At 43.3% G+C, this 16,056-nt stretch overlaps 1 protein-coding gene across 1 annotated transcript in view; it reads right to left on the reverse strand.

The window, feature by feature from the left end:
• Positions 1 to 611: 611 nt before the first annotated feature.
• The window catches only part of CA10 (carbonic anhydrase 10), a 370,347-nt gene continuing 354,902 nt past the window's right edge, over positions 612 to 16,056 (reverse strand). Inside the window, exons 7-9 of the mRNA XM_054709247.1 lie at positions 5,833 to 5,987; positions 3,492 to 3,666; positions 612 to 1,309 (exon numbers count right to left, since the gene is read on the reverse strand). Coding sequence (XP_054565222.1) covers positions 1,287 to 1,309; positions 3,492 to 3,666; positions 5,833 to 5,987 — 353 coding nt within the window. The 3' untranslated portion in view covers positions 612 to 1,286. The remainder of the gene's footprint in view (positions 1,310 to 3,491; positions 3,667 to 5,832; positions 5,988 to 16,056) is intronic.

The raw sequence follows: 16,056 nt of genomic DNA on the forward strand, positions 1-16,056 counted from the left end.
CTTCAGCAGGGAGCATCCTTTGATAAACTCAGACATGGGTCCTGGGTAACTTGTTAAACACATTTATTGATCTCTTGACAGTAACCAAACACAGTGAGTGACCATTATAAACAAGGAAAGAAAGGCATTCGTTTGTACTTTGTGAGATCCAGCTGCACCCGGAGAGAAAAGACACCCCTTCCCCAGGAATTTACAAGGCAAAGTGCATTCCTTCAAGGGAGCATCACAGGGGGAGGGGGATGGCAGTTTTAAAACGCAAGGAATCGGTAGCCTGCTAGCTCAGGCTGGAGCTCACCTCGTATGAATGATGGAGCCACGGAGGGTAATTAAAGTTATACTTGCTTAGCAAATGCATTCCTGATTGCCACAAACTCAGTAAAAAACGGGCTGCAAACGAACAAAACATGTAGATGAAGGAACAAGTGAAACCAAAGAATGCAGCTGCATGGGGCCAGGGCTTAGCCTGTAAGGAGGGAGAACAGACCAAAGCCAGAAAAATAAAATTAAGTCGTTAAACCCATTTATTGAGCTGTTAACAATAACCAAACACAATGTATGACCTTTGGAAAACAAGAAACAGCAAATGGATCTGATCTTGGCAAATCCTACTACAGATATGTGACAAAGGGGAAATAATTCAATTTCTTTATAGTCTGCGGTGGTATATATATACAATGTGTATCTCTTCAATGTCTGTCCTTTTTTTTCTTTTTAAATTGTTGAGTAAACAGAAGAATCAGAATCTAGAAATAAGTGTCCTTGGCCAACTCTGTCCTGGTTCACCTGCCACCAGCACCCTCCAAGGATCCTAGGACACTGAGATTACTCGATGCAAAGCACAAAGTCTGCTTGATGCTGTCAAAGCCATGTTTTCTCCTCTCTCTTTTGGAAGAATTCTGTATGTACAAAGGCTGAAAAGTCTCATTGGGTAGATTTTTTAGTTCAGGAAAACAGTATCAAAATTGTAATCAGGTTAACTGGTTATTTTCTTCTAAGACCTCTCATGAATGAGCCTTTTGTTTCTGAAAACTTGACTTCTGATCTTGAAGGCTGTGCATGTATGTGTGTAGATATGTTTGCAGGTGTGTGCGTATGTATGTGTGTGTGTGTGTGTGTGTCTTCTGCCATGGTTTTGCAGACACTTTTCATGAAGATGGGGCCAATCCAAAGAGTGAATGAGGCTTGAGAAAAGGGAAGGAGAGAGAAGAAAGAAGGGGACATTCCAGGTTACGTCAGTTCACAGTTGTAGCATTTCACTGAGATGGAATTCTTCTTGGGCTAGTTCCCTACTTGAGGAGCCATTCATTTACTGGAAAGAGAGAGAAAGACACACACACACACACACACACACACACACACACACACACACACACACCACATAAAAACAAGGCATAGTTGAATTAGTTGGCACAGAATTTGGGGGACTTACTCCAAAGGAGAAGGAACAGGTTTGTAAATGCCTGCTTACTTTTTTATATCCCTAGAACCCCTCTATTTCCCCAGGAACCTCTATTCAAAATTATTGTCCCCATACCAGTCACATGCCGCTACCATAAATTTAAATTAATGAAAAATTAAATAAAAAATTTAGTTGTCTCACTCTACTAGTCACACTTCAACTATTCAATAGCTACATGTGGCTAGTAGCTACCCTATTGAACAGTGCAGATATAGAACATGTTTATCGTCACAGAAAGTTTTGCTCTAGACCACGGTTGGGCAAATGACAGCCAACAGGTCAAATCCAGCCCATATCAGTTTTTATAATAAAGTTTTATTGGAACACAGCCACACCATTTATTAACATATTACCTATGGCCTCTTTCACACCACAACATCAGAGTGTGGCAGAAAATTCCACATTCAAATAGGTTTGTGAAATGCTACATATCTTATTGCTTCCTCTTGAAGACTGGCATAATTATTATCATTATAAAGGCATGGGAAGTCTCCCAATGATGAAATCTATTTAACTCTTTTAAAATGCAGATTTTTCAAACATAGTTGACCAACATCCCTTTTACTCAAATTGCTTTCTGAACATTATCGCTGTAGAGCATTTTGAGAACTAACCCTGTTGGTTCTTTCTCAGACAGGTCGATAATTCTACAATCAGTTCATACTAAGCCTTTTCAGATGCTGATTATTTAAACATATATGTGATCAGTTGAATTGTATACCCCCCAAAATTTATAAATTAAAGTCCTTATCCCTAATACCTCAGAATGCAACCTTATTTGGAAAGAAGGCACTTACAGATATAATTAGCTAAGATGAGGTTACAGGGGTGGGCCCTAATTTAACTGATTGAGGTAGGCCCTAATCCAATATGACTGGTGTATGACTCAAAAGTCTACACCCTGCTGTAGACTATTTGTGCTGGATGGATGGGGTCATATCTGTCTGCATCACACTATATCCTCGTCACCAAGCTAAGTGCCTGGCACATAGTAGATGCACAATAAATAGGTGTTGAGTAAAGAGAAGGCTTAATCAATGGGTTATTAATTTGTTGGTAGCTCTGGCTTGAAGGGAACAGAATATTAGTTTTGGCACTCTACATGTGTCTGAGAAAAAAGAAAGGAAATGTGGGGGAAGTAGGAGAGATGAAGTGGGGGGCCAAGGGCAGTGGTGGTAGCTGCTTCGAAAAGCTGTCTGGTAATATCTATAGCCCCATATTTGAGCAGCACATTATTGCTACAAAGGGCTTCACCATCCAGGCTCTCGTTCATTCCTCACAACAAGTCGTGAGGTAGATGGTATAGGGATTATCATAAAAAAGTGAGGTCTACTGGGTAAATGACTTGGCTGGGTTTGCATAGTTTGTTAGTGACAGAACTAGGTCTGGAACTGGGGTGTCCTGACTCTGGGTCAAAGGCGTCTCCACGACACCATTCTGCCTTCATCGTCCTTTCTTGTTGAGAGCTGAGCACCATGATGAAACACATACTTAGTGTGCAGAACGGAAGAGGGCTGGTATGGACCAGAGGGTTACAGGAGGCAGGAGTTGTTTTGAATGCCCCCCATAGTAGGAATAATTGTCACTTCTAGGGACATAACACCAGAAAAGGATGCATTCACACACATTACCTCCTTATATCCCAACGGCCTGGCATCCAGAGCATTTGCTCACCTTTTAGCAGAAAGGGGCTCATCATGCACATAAATAAAAGCTCCAATGCTTCTAGCTGTCTGCTCTAACACATGACCTTGAAAAAAATCAGCCTCTCTGGCTCTTCTGTACAATGGCAATGAAAAGGCTGTTTTGCCTGAACCAGAAGCAAAACAGAGGGATTTAAAGTTTGATCTCTATCTCTAATATATAGGCTTTATCAACAGAAAAGCGCCAGGCACATGGAAGGTGGCGGTGTTAATTATAATTTATAATCACGATTCTGATAATGGGAGAAAACACCAGGCCTTCAAGGACAGATGTAAGCAGGAGGACTGAGCTCTGGCCTGGCCCAGTGCCCTCTGAGCCATGCACCCACCTCTATACTGAAGCTTCTGGGCCCGGTTGTTTGGACAGTCCTTCCCCTGTAAACTGAAGTTGATGTTGGTGCGGATACAGCGGTTGTTGAGGGGCTGGACGGGCCTGAAGTTGTCACTCATGCTCAGAAAGATCTGAGATGGCTGATTCTGGCTGAGCAGGCGTAAGGAATGCATCTGAGGAGAGAGAAACAGCTGTGAGATCCACCCATCCTCCTAAATACGCCAGGGAAGAAGACTGTGTAGACTGCCAAGCCAGGCTAGGGCCCTGTGAGCCCCTCGGAGACCCTGGTTGTGTGGATTCAGTTGAGCTGGGGGCCACTGATGCTGCCATGTGTGAAGTGAGCCTCGTTTGTAGCTCAGTAGCTCATGGATGCCTCTGAACAAGTCGATTATTCTATTTTATCCTCAAACATACCCTCTGTCGAAGGAGGAAATCCAACTAGCTGTTCTTCAGGGTCTCTTTCTCTTACACCCCATGGTTCAATAATTCTCAACAATTCAGGGAATTATTCCCCGCACATGGGTATTATCCAAACTACAGTGACTGGTCCAGGGGTCAGAGCGAAACTAAGCTGGATTAGTTTGGTTCCTTTTCTGTGAAATCAAAGAGCTGGACTGAAATGTTTGCAGCCAAGTTCCACCCCAGGACTGAGAAGCAAAGGAGTAGTTTTGAGCAGGAGAGAAGAATGAAGCGAATGGGTGGTAGGAAGCAGAAGAGAACAGAGATAAAGGGTGTCTGGGGTTCTGATCCCAGCGAGTTCCTGACATCAATTTCTGATATAAATTCCTTAAGATGCCCAGTATCTCTTGAACAAACACTTTCTCTGAGTTTATCTGGAGGAGGTTGCTTGTCACCAAGAGTCCTAACCAATACAGATAGGATCAGGGAGTTCAAACTGTTCACTGTTTTTGGGCTGTAAGTATAGTTGATCCTTGAGCAAAGTGGGGGTTAGGGGTACCGACCCTCTGTGCAGTTGAAAATCTGCATATAACTTTTGACTCCCCCCAAAACTTAGTTGTCTCTTGGTATCTATCATCGGGGATTGCTTATAGGGACCCCCCCCCCCCCGACCCCATGGATACCAAATTCCACGAATGCTCAAATCTCCTGTATAAAATGGCATAGAACAATGCATAGAGTCATCTCTCTGTGTCCATGGACTCCCAACCACAAGCATTTATTTTAAAAAATTTGCATATCGGTGGACAAGTTATTCAAAGATCAACTGTACATATCCTGTAAAGGAGAATGGAGTCTGCTTCCTTTGCTCATCTTTCCTCTTAGCTGTCATAGGATGCCAGAATCAGAGCATGTCAGAGCTGGAACAGACTTGTGTAATTTACCCCCGCATCATAAAGAGCAGTATTTATTTCACAGGAGGGGGGTGGCAGCCCAGGAGCACATAATGAGCACATAATGAACCAAAGCTTGCCTCAGAGGCCAGAGCTCCTGGTTCCCGTCCAGTTCTGAAGGATCCAAGCCAGATTTATGAGAAATACTGAGCTGCTCTGAAGAACTCCACATTCAAATATGTTTGTGAAATGCTACATATTCTATCTCTTCCTCTTGGAGACTGACATAATTATTTTCATTTTAAAGGCCTGGGAAGTCTCCCAACAATGAAATCTATTTAACTCTTTTTTAATCCAGCGTTTTCAAACATATTTGACCATATCATCCATTTTGCTCATTTGCTTTCTGAACACTATTGCTGTAGAGCACGTTGGGAACTAACTCTGCTGTTCTTTCTCAAGTCGATGCTTCTACAATCAGTTCATGCTAAGCCTTTTCAGATGCTGATTCTTTAAATATAGGTGTGATGAGTTGAATTGTGTACCCACAAAATTCATAAGTTAAAGTCCTAACCCCCAAATACCTCAGAATGCAACCTTATTTAGAAATAAGGTCATTATGGATGTAATTAGCTAAAATGAGGTTATTGGGGTGGCCCCTAATGCAATATGATTGGTGTCCTTATAAAAAAGGGGGACTTGGACAAAGAGACACAGACATAGGGAGAACACCATGTGAAGATGAAGGCAGAGTGGCAGTGATGCTTCTACAAGTCAAGGAACACCAAAGATTGCCAGAAAACACCAGAAACCAGAGAAGAGGCATGCAACAGATTCTTCTTCACTCCCTCAAAAGGAACAAATCCTACTGACACCTTGATCTTGGATTTATAGCCCCTAGAACTGTGAGACAATACATTTCTGCTATTTAAGTTTGCAGTACTTTATTAGAGCATTTCTAGCCAACTAATACAATAGGTATTTCACAAACACAGCCAGTCTTCACATCATCTTCCCCATTTGCTAAGAGACCACAGAGAAGCTCACCTGCATCCTCGTTATATAGACAGGCTTGTTCATTATTATCCAACTTGCTGTCTCATAGCAGGGTGGGATAGTCATCGACCCATCATAAGTAATGAAACTAGAGGTCTCTGGATACAGTTCTTCTATATTAAGTCCCTGTAGTAAATATGCATCATCTAGAGAAGGAAATAAGAAAGACTTAAGAATTAGGTTTCTTATAAAGTGCTGGTATTGCTGATTATTTTTTCCTTTTCTGATTACAGAAGACTGCATCTGTCAGGATAGGCTGCAGTAACAAACAGTCCCCCAAATCTCAATCATTTTAAACAACAAAGGTTTATTTCTTGCTGACATACATGTCCACTCTAGGTTGGCTGAGGGCTTCCTCCATGCCATTGTTGTCTAAACTCTTAGGATAGGTGCCATCTGGACCCTGGTGAGCTGCAATGATAGGATGAGAAGCTCCCATCCCAGAAGTGGTGTACGTTACTCCTGTGCACATTTTGGTAGCCAAAAAAATTACATGCCCAAGGTTGACATCAGAGATGCGAGGAAGCACATTCTTCCTGCAGGATGCGACACTGAATATTGATGAAAAGAAATGTTGTCTATGACAAGGACACAAAGAAGAGCCAAATATTTGTTTATAGTCCCTGAGACTTGGAATCATAGTATTATAGTCACAATGAAATGCCCATTTGAAGGCTTCAGTTTCTGTGGAAAGGTTGCCTGGTCACCATTCTTGTTTCTGAACATTGCTTAATGAAAAGAGCATTTAAGAACTACTTTTAGAAAGAAAAGTAATCAGGCCAAATCCAATCACAAGGCTTAAAAAGTGAAGTTCAACAACTAAGAGAGAGAGAGAAAGAGATTGGTCAAGCTGCATTTGGAGACCAACTCTAGGAGAAAGGACTTCCTTTGTCTTTCCATTTAAATGATTTTGCTTTTCCATCAAAACATCAGAGATTCAGGACAAGTTCAAGAGAGACACAGCGATTGGTACACAGCTGGTCTGGTCTGCACCCTGGCCCTTGCAATATGCTTCCATGACAAAGTCATGATGCCTAGAGCACACACTGACGTGATGAACCTTGGCAGTTAGATCAGGTGCCTACACAGCAAGCTCATGTGAGTGTCCATCACTTGGCTCTGTTTCTTGAGCTCCTTGTACGTGTCAGGCCGGGTGTCGGAGAGCAGGATGTAATTAAGTGAAGGCATCAAGGAGCAGCAGACACAGTGATGCGTATCTGCACCAAGTACATTGAGAAGCTGTCACTTCTGCCTGGGGGTGGGACTCAGGAGAGGATTAGCCGAGGAGCTCACCTGAATTGCATCTTGAATGACAGGAGCTAATCAGTGTGTGGCTGGCAGGGGGGTGGCTGTCAAGGGCACTGTAGACAGTCATGCTGGAGAAAGAGCTAAGGACATACAGAACAGTGCATACCCAGGGACAGCCAGCATGTAGATGAGGTGCAGGGGGAAGGGTGTTGTGAGAAATGAGGCTGGAGGGTCAGCAGGGGCCACACCTGAAGGTCCTTCTCTGTGCTGCTGGGAGTTTGGGCTTCATCCCATAGGCAATGCAGAGCCACTGAAGGGTTTTAAGCAGGGGGGTAGCGTGATCAGATGTGCACTTAATGATGCTTGCTCTGACAGTGCTTTGGCTGAAGATTAACATATTGAATGAGAGAAGGAAGCATTTGGCACATCTTTATTAAAGGTCAATGTGATTTGTTTAACCAAGCTTGCCCGTGGAGCATATTGGGACTCAAGCATGCTGCCATTATTTTATTTTATTCGTGGTGGTGGGAATGAGGGAAGGAAGGAGGCAGTAGAATGAGGGGCATTCCAAGCATGACTGGAGGAAAGAAAAAGAACATTTATGTTTCTCTGAAACCACAACCAGCCTCTGTGTTGCATTCACATTTGGGGGAAGGATTGGTGTGTGTGTGTGTGTGTGTGTGTGTGTGTATGTGTGTGTGTGGGGGTGTGTGTGTAAGAGCACAATGAGGCATGTTCATGGATTTAACCCACAAAGCAAGGTAACAACATGCTTCCAAAGCACCATAATGATGGTATTCCAGACTACCCACTGTGGTCCCACCGGGAGATTCCTCTTTGTCCACATCCCCTTAGAGAAATGCAACAGTTGTCAGAGAAGGTAGGCAGCTTTTGCCCTCCCACCACCCTCATTCACCAACTTTGTTCTTTCCACGAATCTCCCTAATTCTCATACTTGACCTTTTGCCCATTTATTTCCTCACACTACAGAATTTGGAAAGACCCAGCGTGAAGAGTGTGAGCTCTGGACTCAGACCTGAGTGTGAGAGATGATTTTGCTGTTTACCATCCAAGTGACCACGGGCAAGCAGCAACTTCTGAGCCTGTTTCCACATGTGTAGTACGCAGATGGTTGGAATAGGCAGTGGACTGAATGTTTGTGTCCTCCCCACCCAAATTCATATGTTGAAGTCCTAACCCCAATTTTGATGGTATTTGGAGGCAGGGCCTTTGGAAGGTGGAGCTGCCATGAATGGGATTAGTGCCCTCATCAAAGCAACTCCAGAGCGCGCTCTCATCTTTTTCTACCATGTGAGGATGCAACAAGAATTCTGCAACCCAGAAGAGGTTTCTCACCAGATTCCTAACATGCTGGTGCCCTGATCTTGGACTTTTAGCCTCTAGAACTGTGAGAAGTGAATTTCTGTTGTGTATATGGTACTTTGTTATAGCACTCAGGACTGACGAAGACAGAGCACTTGCCTCACAGAGTTGTCTGAGGAACGAATGAGATCAAGTTTTTCAAGTACTTGGCACAGGGCCTGGCCCATGGAAAGCACTCAGCGAGGCTGGGTAGCAATGATGTCATTCCTTCTTTCCTGGGCTGTTCTCACCCCCTTCTCCAAGATAACCACTGCTTGGCCTTTCTGAGGCCTCCTGGCTCTCCCCCAGCTGGGGTAGTGCCTTCCATTTCCACCATATTTGCTGAATTTGCTTGTCAATAGTTACCTACTGTCTCCACTAAGCTGTGAGCCTTTGGGAGAAGGGATTCCATCTTTTATCTCTAATCCCAAGCCCCAGTATGGGGGTCCACTGCGTAGTAGGTGCTCAATAAACATTGGTTGAATGAATGAATGAATGAATGAAGTGGTTTCTGCCCAGCAGCTCCACCTGCTGGTAGTGCTGGTCATAAACTAAGGGAAGAAGAGGCAACATCATCTGCCAGATGATGGGGAAAATTCTCTGAGGCTCCAGTCTATACCATTAACTTAAGTTTGTGCTGTCCAGCCCTCTCCTCATTACATATCACATCCTAAGATATTAGGGTGAGACGGAGACTGTTGTCTAACCATGTTTCTACACCAAACAGGTCTGAACCGCGTATTTGCATTGCTGAAATTGGTGTGTATTTAACATGTAATGCTTATCTACTTCACTCACCATGTTGCCTCAAAGGCGGCCACTAAATCAGTGTTCTCTTTTAGAAATTGGAATTTGAGAACTATAGGCTACACTTTTGCCTCTTCTTTTCTCCCCACAAAGACTTGCTTGGTGTATTTGGCAGGACGCAGGCAATGGAACCCGAGAAAAGAATGAGCACACCCAGCAGTTTTCAGCCCTAGTATCAAGGGACCCTGGGGTGTCCTCCACTGCTGACCTGGCCAGGAACTAATTATTATTACCCATAGGCGATCGCATCCATGCAGCAGCCTGCAGAAAAACTCAGTCAGTGCATGTCAGTGTTATCGTCTGGGCATCGTAGACCAAAGGAGCCTAAGAACTAATGCACTGGAAAGTGGCCTCTGGTCCTCAGACTCTCACGGCTCTATTCATTAGTAAGAGTGGCAAAGATCTAGAGGTCAGATTTACTTATGAGCAGAGAGACACAAATGTGCGGGGTAGCTCCGAGGCCAGTGGGGTGATCATGCATGCCCCTGCTTGCTTTAAGGATATTTACCGAGAAGAAGTGATGGCAGGAGTTCAAATAAATTTTCATGGATAGTTTTATAGAGAGGTTTTCTTTCTTTACTTATTTATTTCATCTATCTATTTACCTTACCTATCTATCACCTATCTGTCTGTCTATCATCATCACCATCTATCTATCTTAGGAGAATATAGCTTATATAGGATAAGCCCCAGACTTCAAGCAGGAGTCTTAATTCAAGTTTAAGTTCTAATTGTGGGCTTTGTCAGTAACTTACTTTTCCATCATGGCTAAGTATTGTAATCTCTTATTTGAGGGTAATATCCAGATTATTCTGGATATTACTGAAGTCATTTTCAATTAAAAAAGAATTCTATAGACTCTGAAATGTCACTCAACAGAAACAAGTTTACATAGACACATATCTTAAGTAGGTCAAATTTTTGGTATGACAGTGTTGTAATTTTTTTAGTATTGTCTACATCTTTGTAGTACAGGAAGACCCCTTACACAATCAAAAGGTATAAAATATTTATGCACAGTTCATAGCCCAGTGTTATTCTTCCAAATTACTGTAGAAGTTGACGGCTGTACTCTTGATTTTATGACATGCTCTTGGCAAGTCTATCATTTATGTTATGCTGAGTTCTTAGTCAGGGACACAATTCCCAAGTTGACTTTTTTTCTTTTCCTCTTCCTAAGGGAAGCACCTATGATGAAAACACCTAGAACTGCACAGTGGGGAATCTTGCCTCAGTCTGAGCAACAGCGCAGCCTCTGTTAAACGCATTGTGTTTACTTATGTGGACCACTGATTAGATTTAACATCGCCTGCTTTCCAGCTTATGAAGTTCCCATTCAAAGAGAATGATGCCGGCCAGCCGGCATGGTTCAGTGGTTGAGCATCGACCTATGAACCAGAAGGTCACATTTTGATTCCCGGTCAGGGCACATGCCCGGGTTGTGGGCTCGATCCCCAGTATAGGGCGTGCAGGAGGCAGCTGATCAATGACTCTCTCTCATCATTGATGTTTCTATCTCTCCCTCTTCCTTCCTCGCTGAAATCAATAAAAATATATTTAAACAAAAAATCCAAAGGGAACGATGCCAATGAAAAAGATTTGGCAGTCCTGGAGATCAATAGTGGACTCCCTTCTGATCAACATGGAACTATTTGGCAATTTCCTCATATGGAATGACAGTTCTTCTTGTAATCTGAGGCACATTCAACTGAAATGAAAAAAAGCAATTACTAAAGCATAAAGTAATATGATTTTTTGTTCTACACAAACAATAAATGAAAGAAAGAGCCTCTGAGAATTGGATTCATGGAGGTAAGCTGCTCCTTCTCCGTTCCTCGCCGACTTGAGTTACTACTTAGATTGCAACACGAATGGGTATGTTGCATTTCGTATTCTGTGAAAACCTTTCCAAAGCTGTTCTTTGAAATGAAAGTACAAGTTCAATTAAGCACCGAGAAAGGCACGAGGAACAATATGCTTAAATTCTCTGGTGACATTTCATCACATTTAACACCCTGTCTCTCTGAGGAGCGGGCTCACAAAACACTTCCGGAGGAACTAAGACATATAAGGCGGTTACAAGTTGGTCTCCCCTTGCCTCCACATTCATCTTTTAGCTGGGTTAAGGGTCGGGGGCTAAAGCAAAGTTATAAACAGGCAAGACTGAAAAAGATGTTTTAAGGGACTCATATGGTGTGTCAAAACACCACGCTTAAAAATCTCTCCTCTAAACGCCTTCAGTCCTGCCTTTATTTCCTCGGAGGAAATATATTAAGACAACAGCCAGACACTTTCAAATTTGGAATCTGTGATCTTTTGGATTCTTTTTGGACTAAAGTTCACCATTGTATTTACTGAGTATGAAATGAATGGAGAGCGTGAAACCGAATGAGAATGAAACTATCAAAATGCTACACTGTCCTAGGACATTGGAATAGTTCATTTATACGTAATGTCCTAATAACGACTCCCTCTTACCCACTTAAGAAGGCTATTTGCACTCCATTAGTCACTAATTTTACCACTTTAAAATACCATAAAATTAAGAAAAAATGCTAGCTTGATGAAGTCACGTGGATATTAAAACGATAGGAATGTTACGTTTTACATAATTGGGGCACTGTGCCTGCTAATTAATTAACACAAAGAAAACGGAGGGATACAGGCATCTTTCCAAAATACCACATTAAAAAAATTAAACTACTTTGAGTAAATGACCAATATCTCCTCTAGAAAATCCATTCAGAAAGTTCATTTTTCAATGTCATGATTTCAGTCTTGACCCCCAATCTGTTGAAGGGGAATTTAACTTTAATAAAATAGATTTCATTCAGAAGACTGTCTAAATTCAGCCTGAAATTAATTCAGGCTGGTCTTTCCCATTGTTGGTCTGGGTTAGGGAGAGAGTTTTATAAGATTTGCTCAGATATATGAAATCCAAACTTCCAAGGAAAGTGGTGGATCCTCACTAGGCCATTACCATCGACTGCATGGGTTCACACATGGGAACTGTGAACTTGAAACTTCATTTAGAGTGAGCAAGATATTGTCTGTGTGCCCTGTATTGTGTTTATGTTAAACCTATTTTTTAGGTGGCATCATAGTGACCTACCTCCCACTCTTCAGGAAGCTGGTTTTAATGACCATGAAGTTTAGGACAATTTAGAAACATACAAAACTATGCACTTATACTAGTCATTGTCCAGGCGGTTGACTCATGACCTTGTTTAATCCTTACCCCAACCCTCTAAATATCAGTATTAATATACTCATTTTACCAATGATGAAATTGTTATCTCAGAGATGTTAAGAAACTTGCCTGAAGCCACACAGCAACGGAAATGGTAGAGCTATGAGCATAAATCTGCTAGTTTCATCTCTCTTTAGTAGAACACATCTTATATAATAAAAGCCTAATATGCTAAGTGTCTGGTTGTCTGGTCATCCATTCAACCAATCAAAGCATAATATGCTAATGATATGCTAAGGCCACTCAACTGCTCACTATGATGTGCGCTGACCACCAAGGAGCAGAAAGATGACAGGTTGACCAGTTGCTATGACATGCACTGACCACCAGAGGGCAGACGCTCAATGCAGGAGCTGCCCCCTGGTGGTCAGTATGCTCCCACAGGGGGAGCGCTGTTCAGCCAGAAGCCAGGCTCACGGCTGGAGAGTGCAGTGGTGTTGGTGGGAGCCTCTCCTGCCTCGGTGGCAGGGCTAAGGATGTCCAACTGCCAGCTTAGGCCCGCTGCCTGCGGGGAGCAAGCCATCCCCCGAGGGCTCCCAGACTGCGAGAGGGCACAGGCCGGGCTGAGGAACCCCTCCTGAGTGCACAAATTTCATGCACCGGGCCCTCTAGTATTTCTCATAAGTATGCTGACTTTTATCAGCTTGATATCTGGCTTCTAAAATTCCCAGTTCTTTGACAAGATTCTCCTTCTTTCCTTTTTTTTTTTTTTTAATGGATTGCCTGGCATTGATTTTCTTAACTGGCTCAATAGGATGATTTTTCACAATTCCTTTTTCTCTCCTACTCATCTAATCTCTGATGAAACCAAGCAAATGGACGGTGTCCCTATTGGCTGCCATTTCATGGTGACTTCACCGCATGTTTCCGGGGTGTTCTAGCCTCCTCACACCTCCTCAGCTAGCTGATGAGGCAGACACACAAGAGCCTCTTTGAGGGTGGGATTTAAAAGATATCTTTAGAAATGATTTGCAATCCCTAGTCATGAGGATTTGAGCTACTCTTTTAAAAGTGAGGACATGTCCGCCTCTCTTCTCTGTCTATTCTCACTCCCATGATTTCACCCAGTTAAAATGCCATCTGGAACCCAATGATTTTTGCATTTATATCTTCAGTTCTGTCTCCTGAAATCTAGACTCATATATCCAACTGCCTACTCCATGCCTCTTATTGGTAGACATCTCAAGCTTAGCATGCTTGAAACTTCTAGTTCCCTTCCCACCCACTACTCACATGTTTCATCAACAGTCTTCACATCTCACTTGATGGAAACCTCTTCTTCCCAGTTGCTCAGCCTAAAAACCTTAGTCATCCCTGACTCTTCTTGTTCATATCACACATCTGATCTATTAAGAAATGTCTTCAAAATATACCCAATCATTTCTCTCCACCTCCTCCACGTTAGCCTGGTCATGATCTACAATGTCTCATCATTTGGATTGCTGCAATCATCTCCCAACATTTCTCCTTGCTCCTCTCTAGTCTATTCCCAGTCAGACAAACAGAGTGATCCCTTTGTCAGCAGATCATGTCACTCTCTGCTCAAAGTCTTAGGTTGACTTATCATTACGATGGTCTTCAAGGGAAGACTGATGAGGAAGACTGATCCCATGACTTAAGTGGTTACTACATGTGACAATAATGGCAGTGCTGCTATGTCCTTCTGTATAACACTGATTTTCACTGGTGGTTCCATGCCAGGGGACAGGCAGGAGTTGCAGAGAGCTTAGGATGGTATGAGCTTGAACTTTCCAAGTTTCCCCAAGTTCTGTGTTAGCTTAGGCCCCTTCCAAGTGGAAACAATTGCAAAAAGCAAAGAGATAGCTCTTCAAACTGAACCCAAATTGGCATTAAGAGAAAAAAAACCCCCATGCGTTTCATGGAATGTGAAAGTATCAGTATTGTAGCTAGTTTGCAAGCAGAGTATTCTGAGAGGTGCCCCTGAGCAGGTGGCGTTGTCTCCATCTTGACTGGAATTCATGGGCTGATGTCAGCATCACCTGCTGCCTCCTGCTGGGTCTCTGGAGAGACTTTCAGGCTTGTGCTTCCCACCCACTGGCTGTATCCTAGTGAATGACTTGTTTCAGATACTCCCCTGCTTGCCACACAGGCTGGCTGCCTCAGGGAGTTTAGCTGGAGGGAAGAGTGCTGGTGCTTTCCTGCTGAGCAAATCAATCCCTGAAGCCAGAGTTCTGGGCATAGCGTGTCTAGGCCATTCCCACGTGTGGGGCCATCATTATCCTTGTGGTGCCAACCTTCAGGTGCATGATAGATGTGCTACCGGGAACACCTCCATCATCCCCCAATGAATGTTGGAGCACCAAATACCTGTGATTAGGGGGCATGATGCAGTTACCTCTCCCCATGGGGCCTCCTTATCTCCCTTAGTTCTCCTTTCTTTTCCCTTGGCTCTGACAGCTAGATTATGAAGGACAGCGGAGGAGGGGCTCCTGCTCTCTTCTGTTTGCATTTCTAGAAGGGGGTCTGGAGAGGTGCTGAGGGCATTTCTTCAAATACGTCTTCTGCATACATTCCTCAGCCTGGAATCAAGACCATTCAAGATCTGGCTTCCAACCATCCTTCTTGCCACTCACTATCTCTGTCCCTGCCACTGCTACGTCAGGGGGCCTTCATTCCCCCATTAATTCAGATCATCACCGATGTTTATAGGGTTTACTGTTAGATGAAGAGCTGATGAGGACAGAGATCCTCCCTTTGAACTCTTCATCATCTTTTTAATATGTGTATTTTTTTTATTGATTTCAGAGAGGAATGGAGAGGCAGAGAGAGAGAAATATCATTGATGAGAGAGAATCATTGATTGGCTATCTCCTGCATGCCCCACATTGGGGATGGAGTCCACAACCCAGGCATATGCCCTGACTAGGAATTGAACTATGACCTCTTGGTTCATAGGTCCATCCTCAACCACTGAGCCACACCGTCTGGGCTTTATTGTCCTTTTAATGCTCTCTTTGCTGCAGATGCTGCTCTCTAGGCTTAGAATGTGCCGCCTTCCTCCATTCTTCCCCCTCCTCTCTCTCTCTTTTTCTCTTCCTCCCTCTTTTTCTTTCTCTTTTCTCTTTCCCCAGCAAATAGTTATTCATCTATTCAGTCCTTATTTGAATGGCGCCTGCTTTGTGCAACCTTGCCATGTAATTCTACGCAGATCTTCTATGATTTGAAAGCATTCTTTTCATATTTTGAACACTGACCTTGTTACACAAATCTTTATCAGACACTATGAGAGTCCGTCTCCCCAACTAAATAGTGAAGACCTCGTGGACAGACATGTCCTTTATATTGATTTCTCTATATCTTGGCACTTAGGAACCACTCCATAGATATGTGCGGAGTGAGTGAGTGAACAAATGAGTCAAGGTCTTGGGTTTTAACATCACTATCCACTTCAGTTATTGCCAAAGTGTGTCCTTCTCAGTTCCGGCAGACCGGATGGGGGTAGCAGTCAGCAGGGACGCCTCATCTGAAGCAGAAGTTTCCCTTAGCCACAAAACAGCCATCCATCATTGGTCCCAACAAGACTCGTC

The sequence above is a fragment of the Eptesicus fuscus genome, chromosome 20 (genome assembly GCF_027574615.1).
Source record: "Eptesicus fuscus isolate TK198812 chromosome 20, DD_ASM_mEF_20220401, whole genome shotgun sequence".
Lineage (NCBI taxonomy): Eukaryota > Metazoa > Chordata > Mammalia > Chiroptera > Vespertilionidae > Eptesicus > Eptesicus fuscus.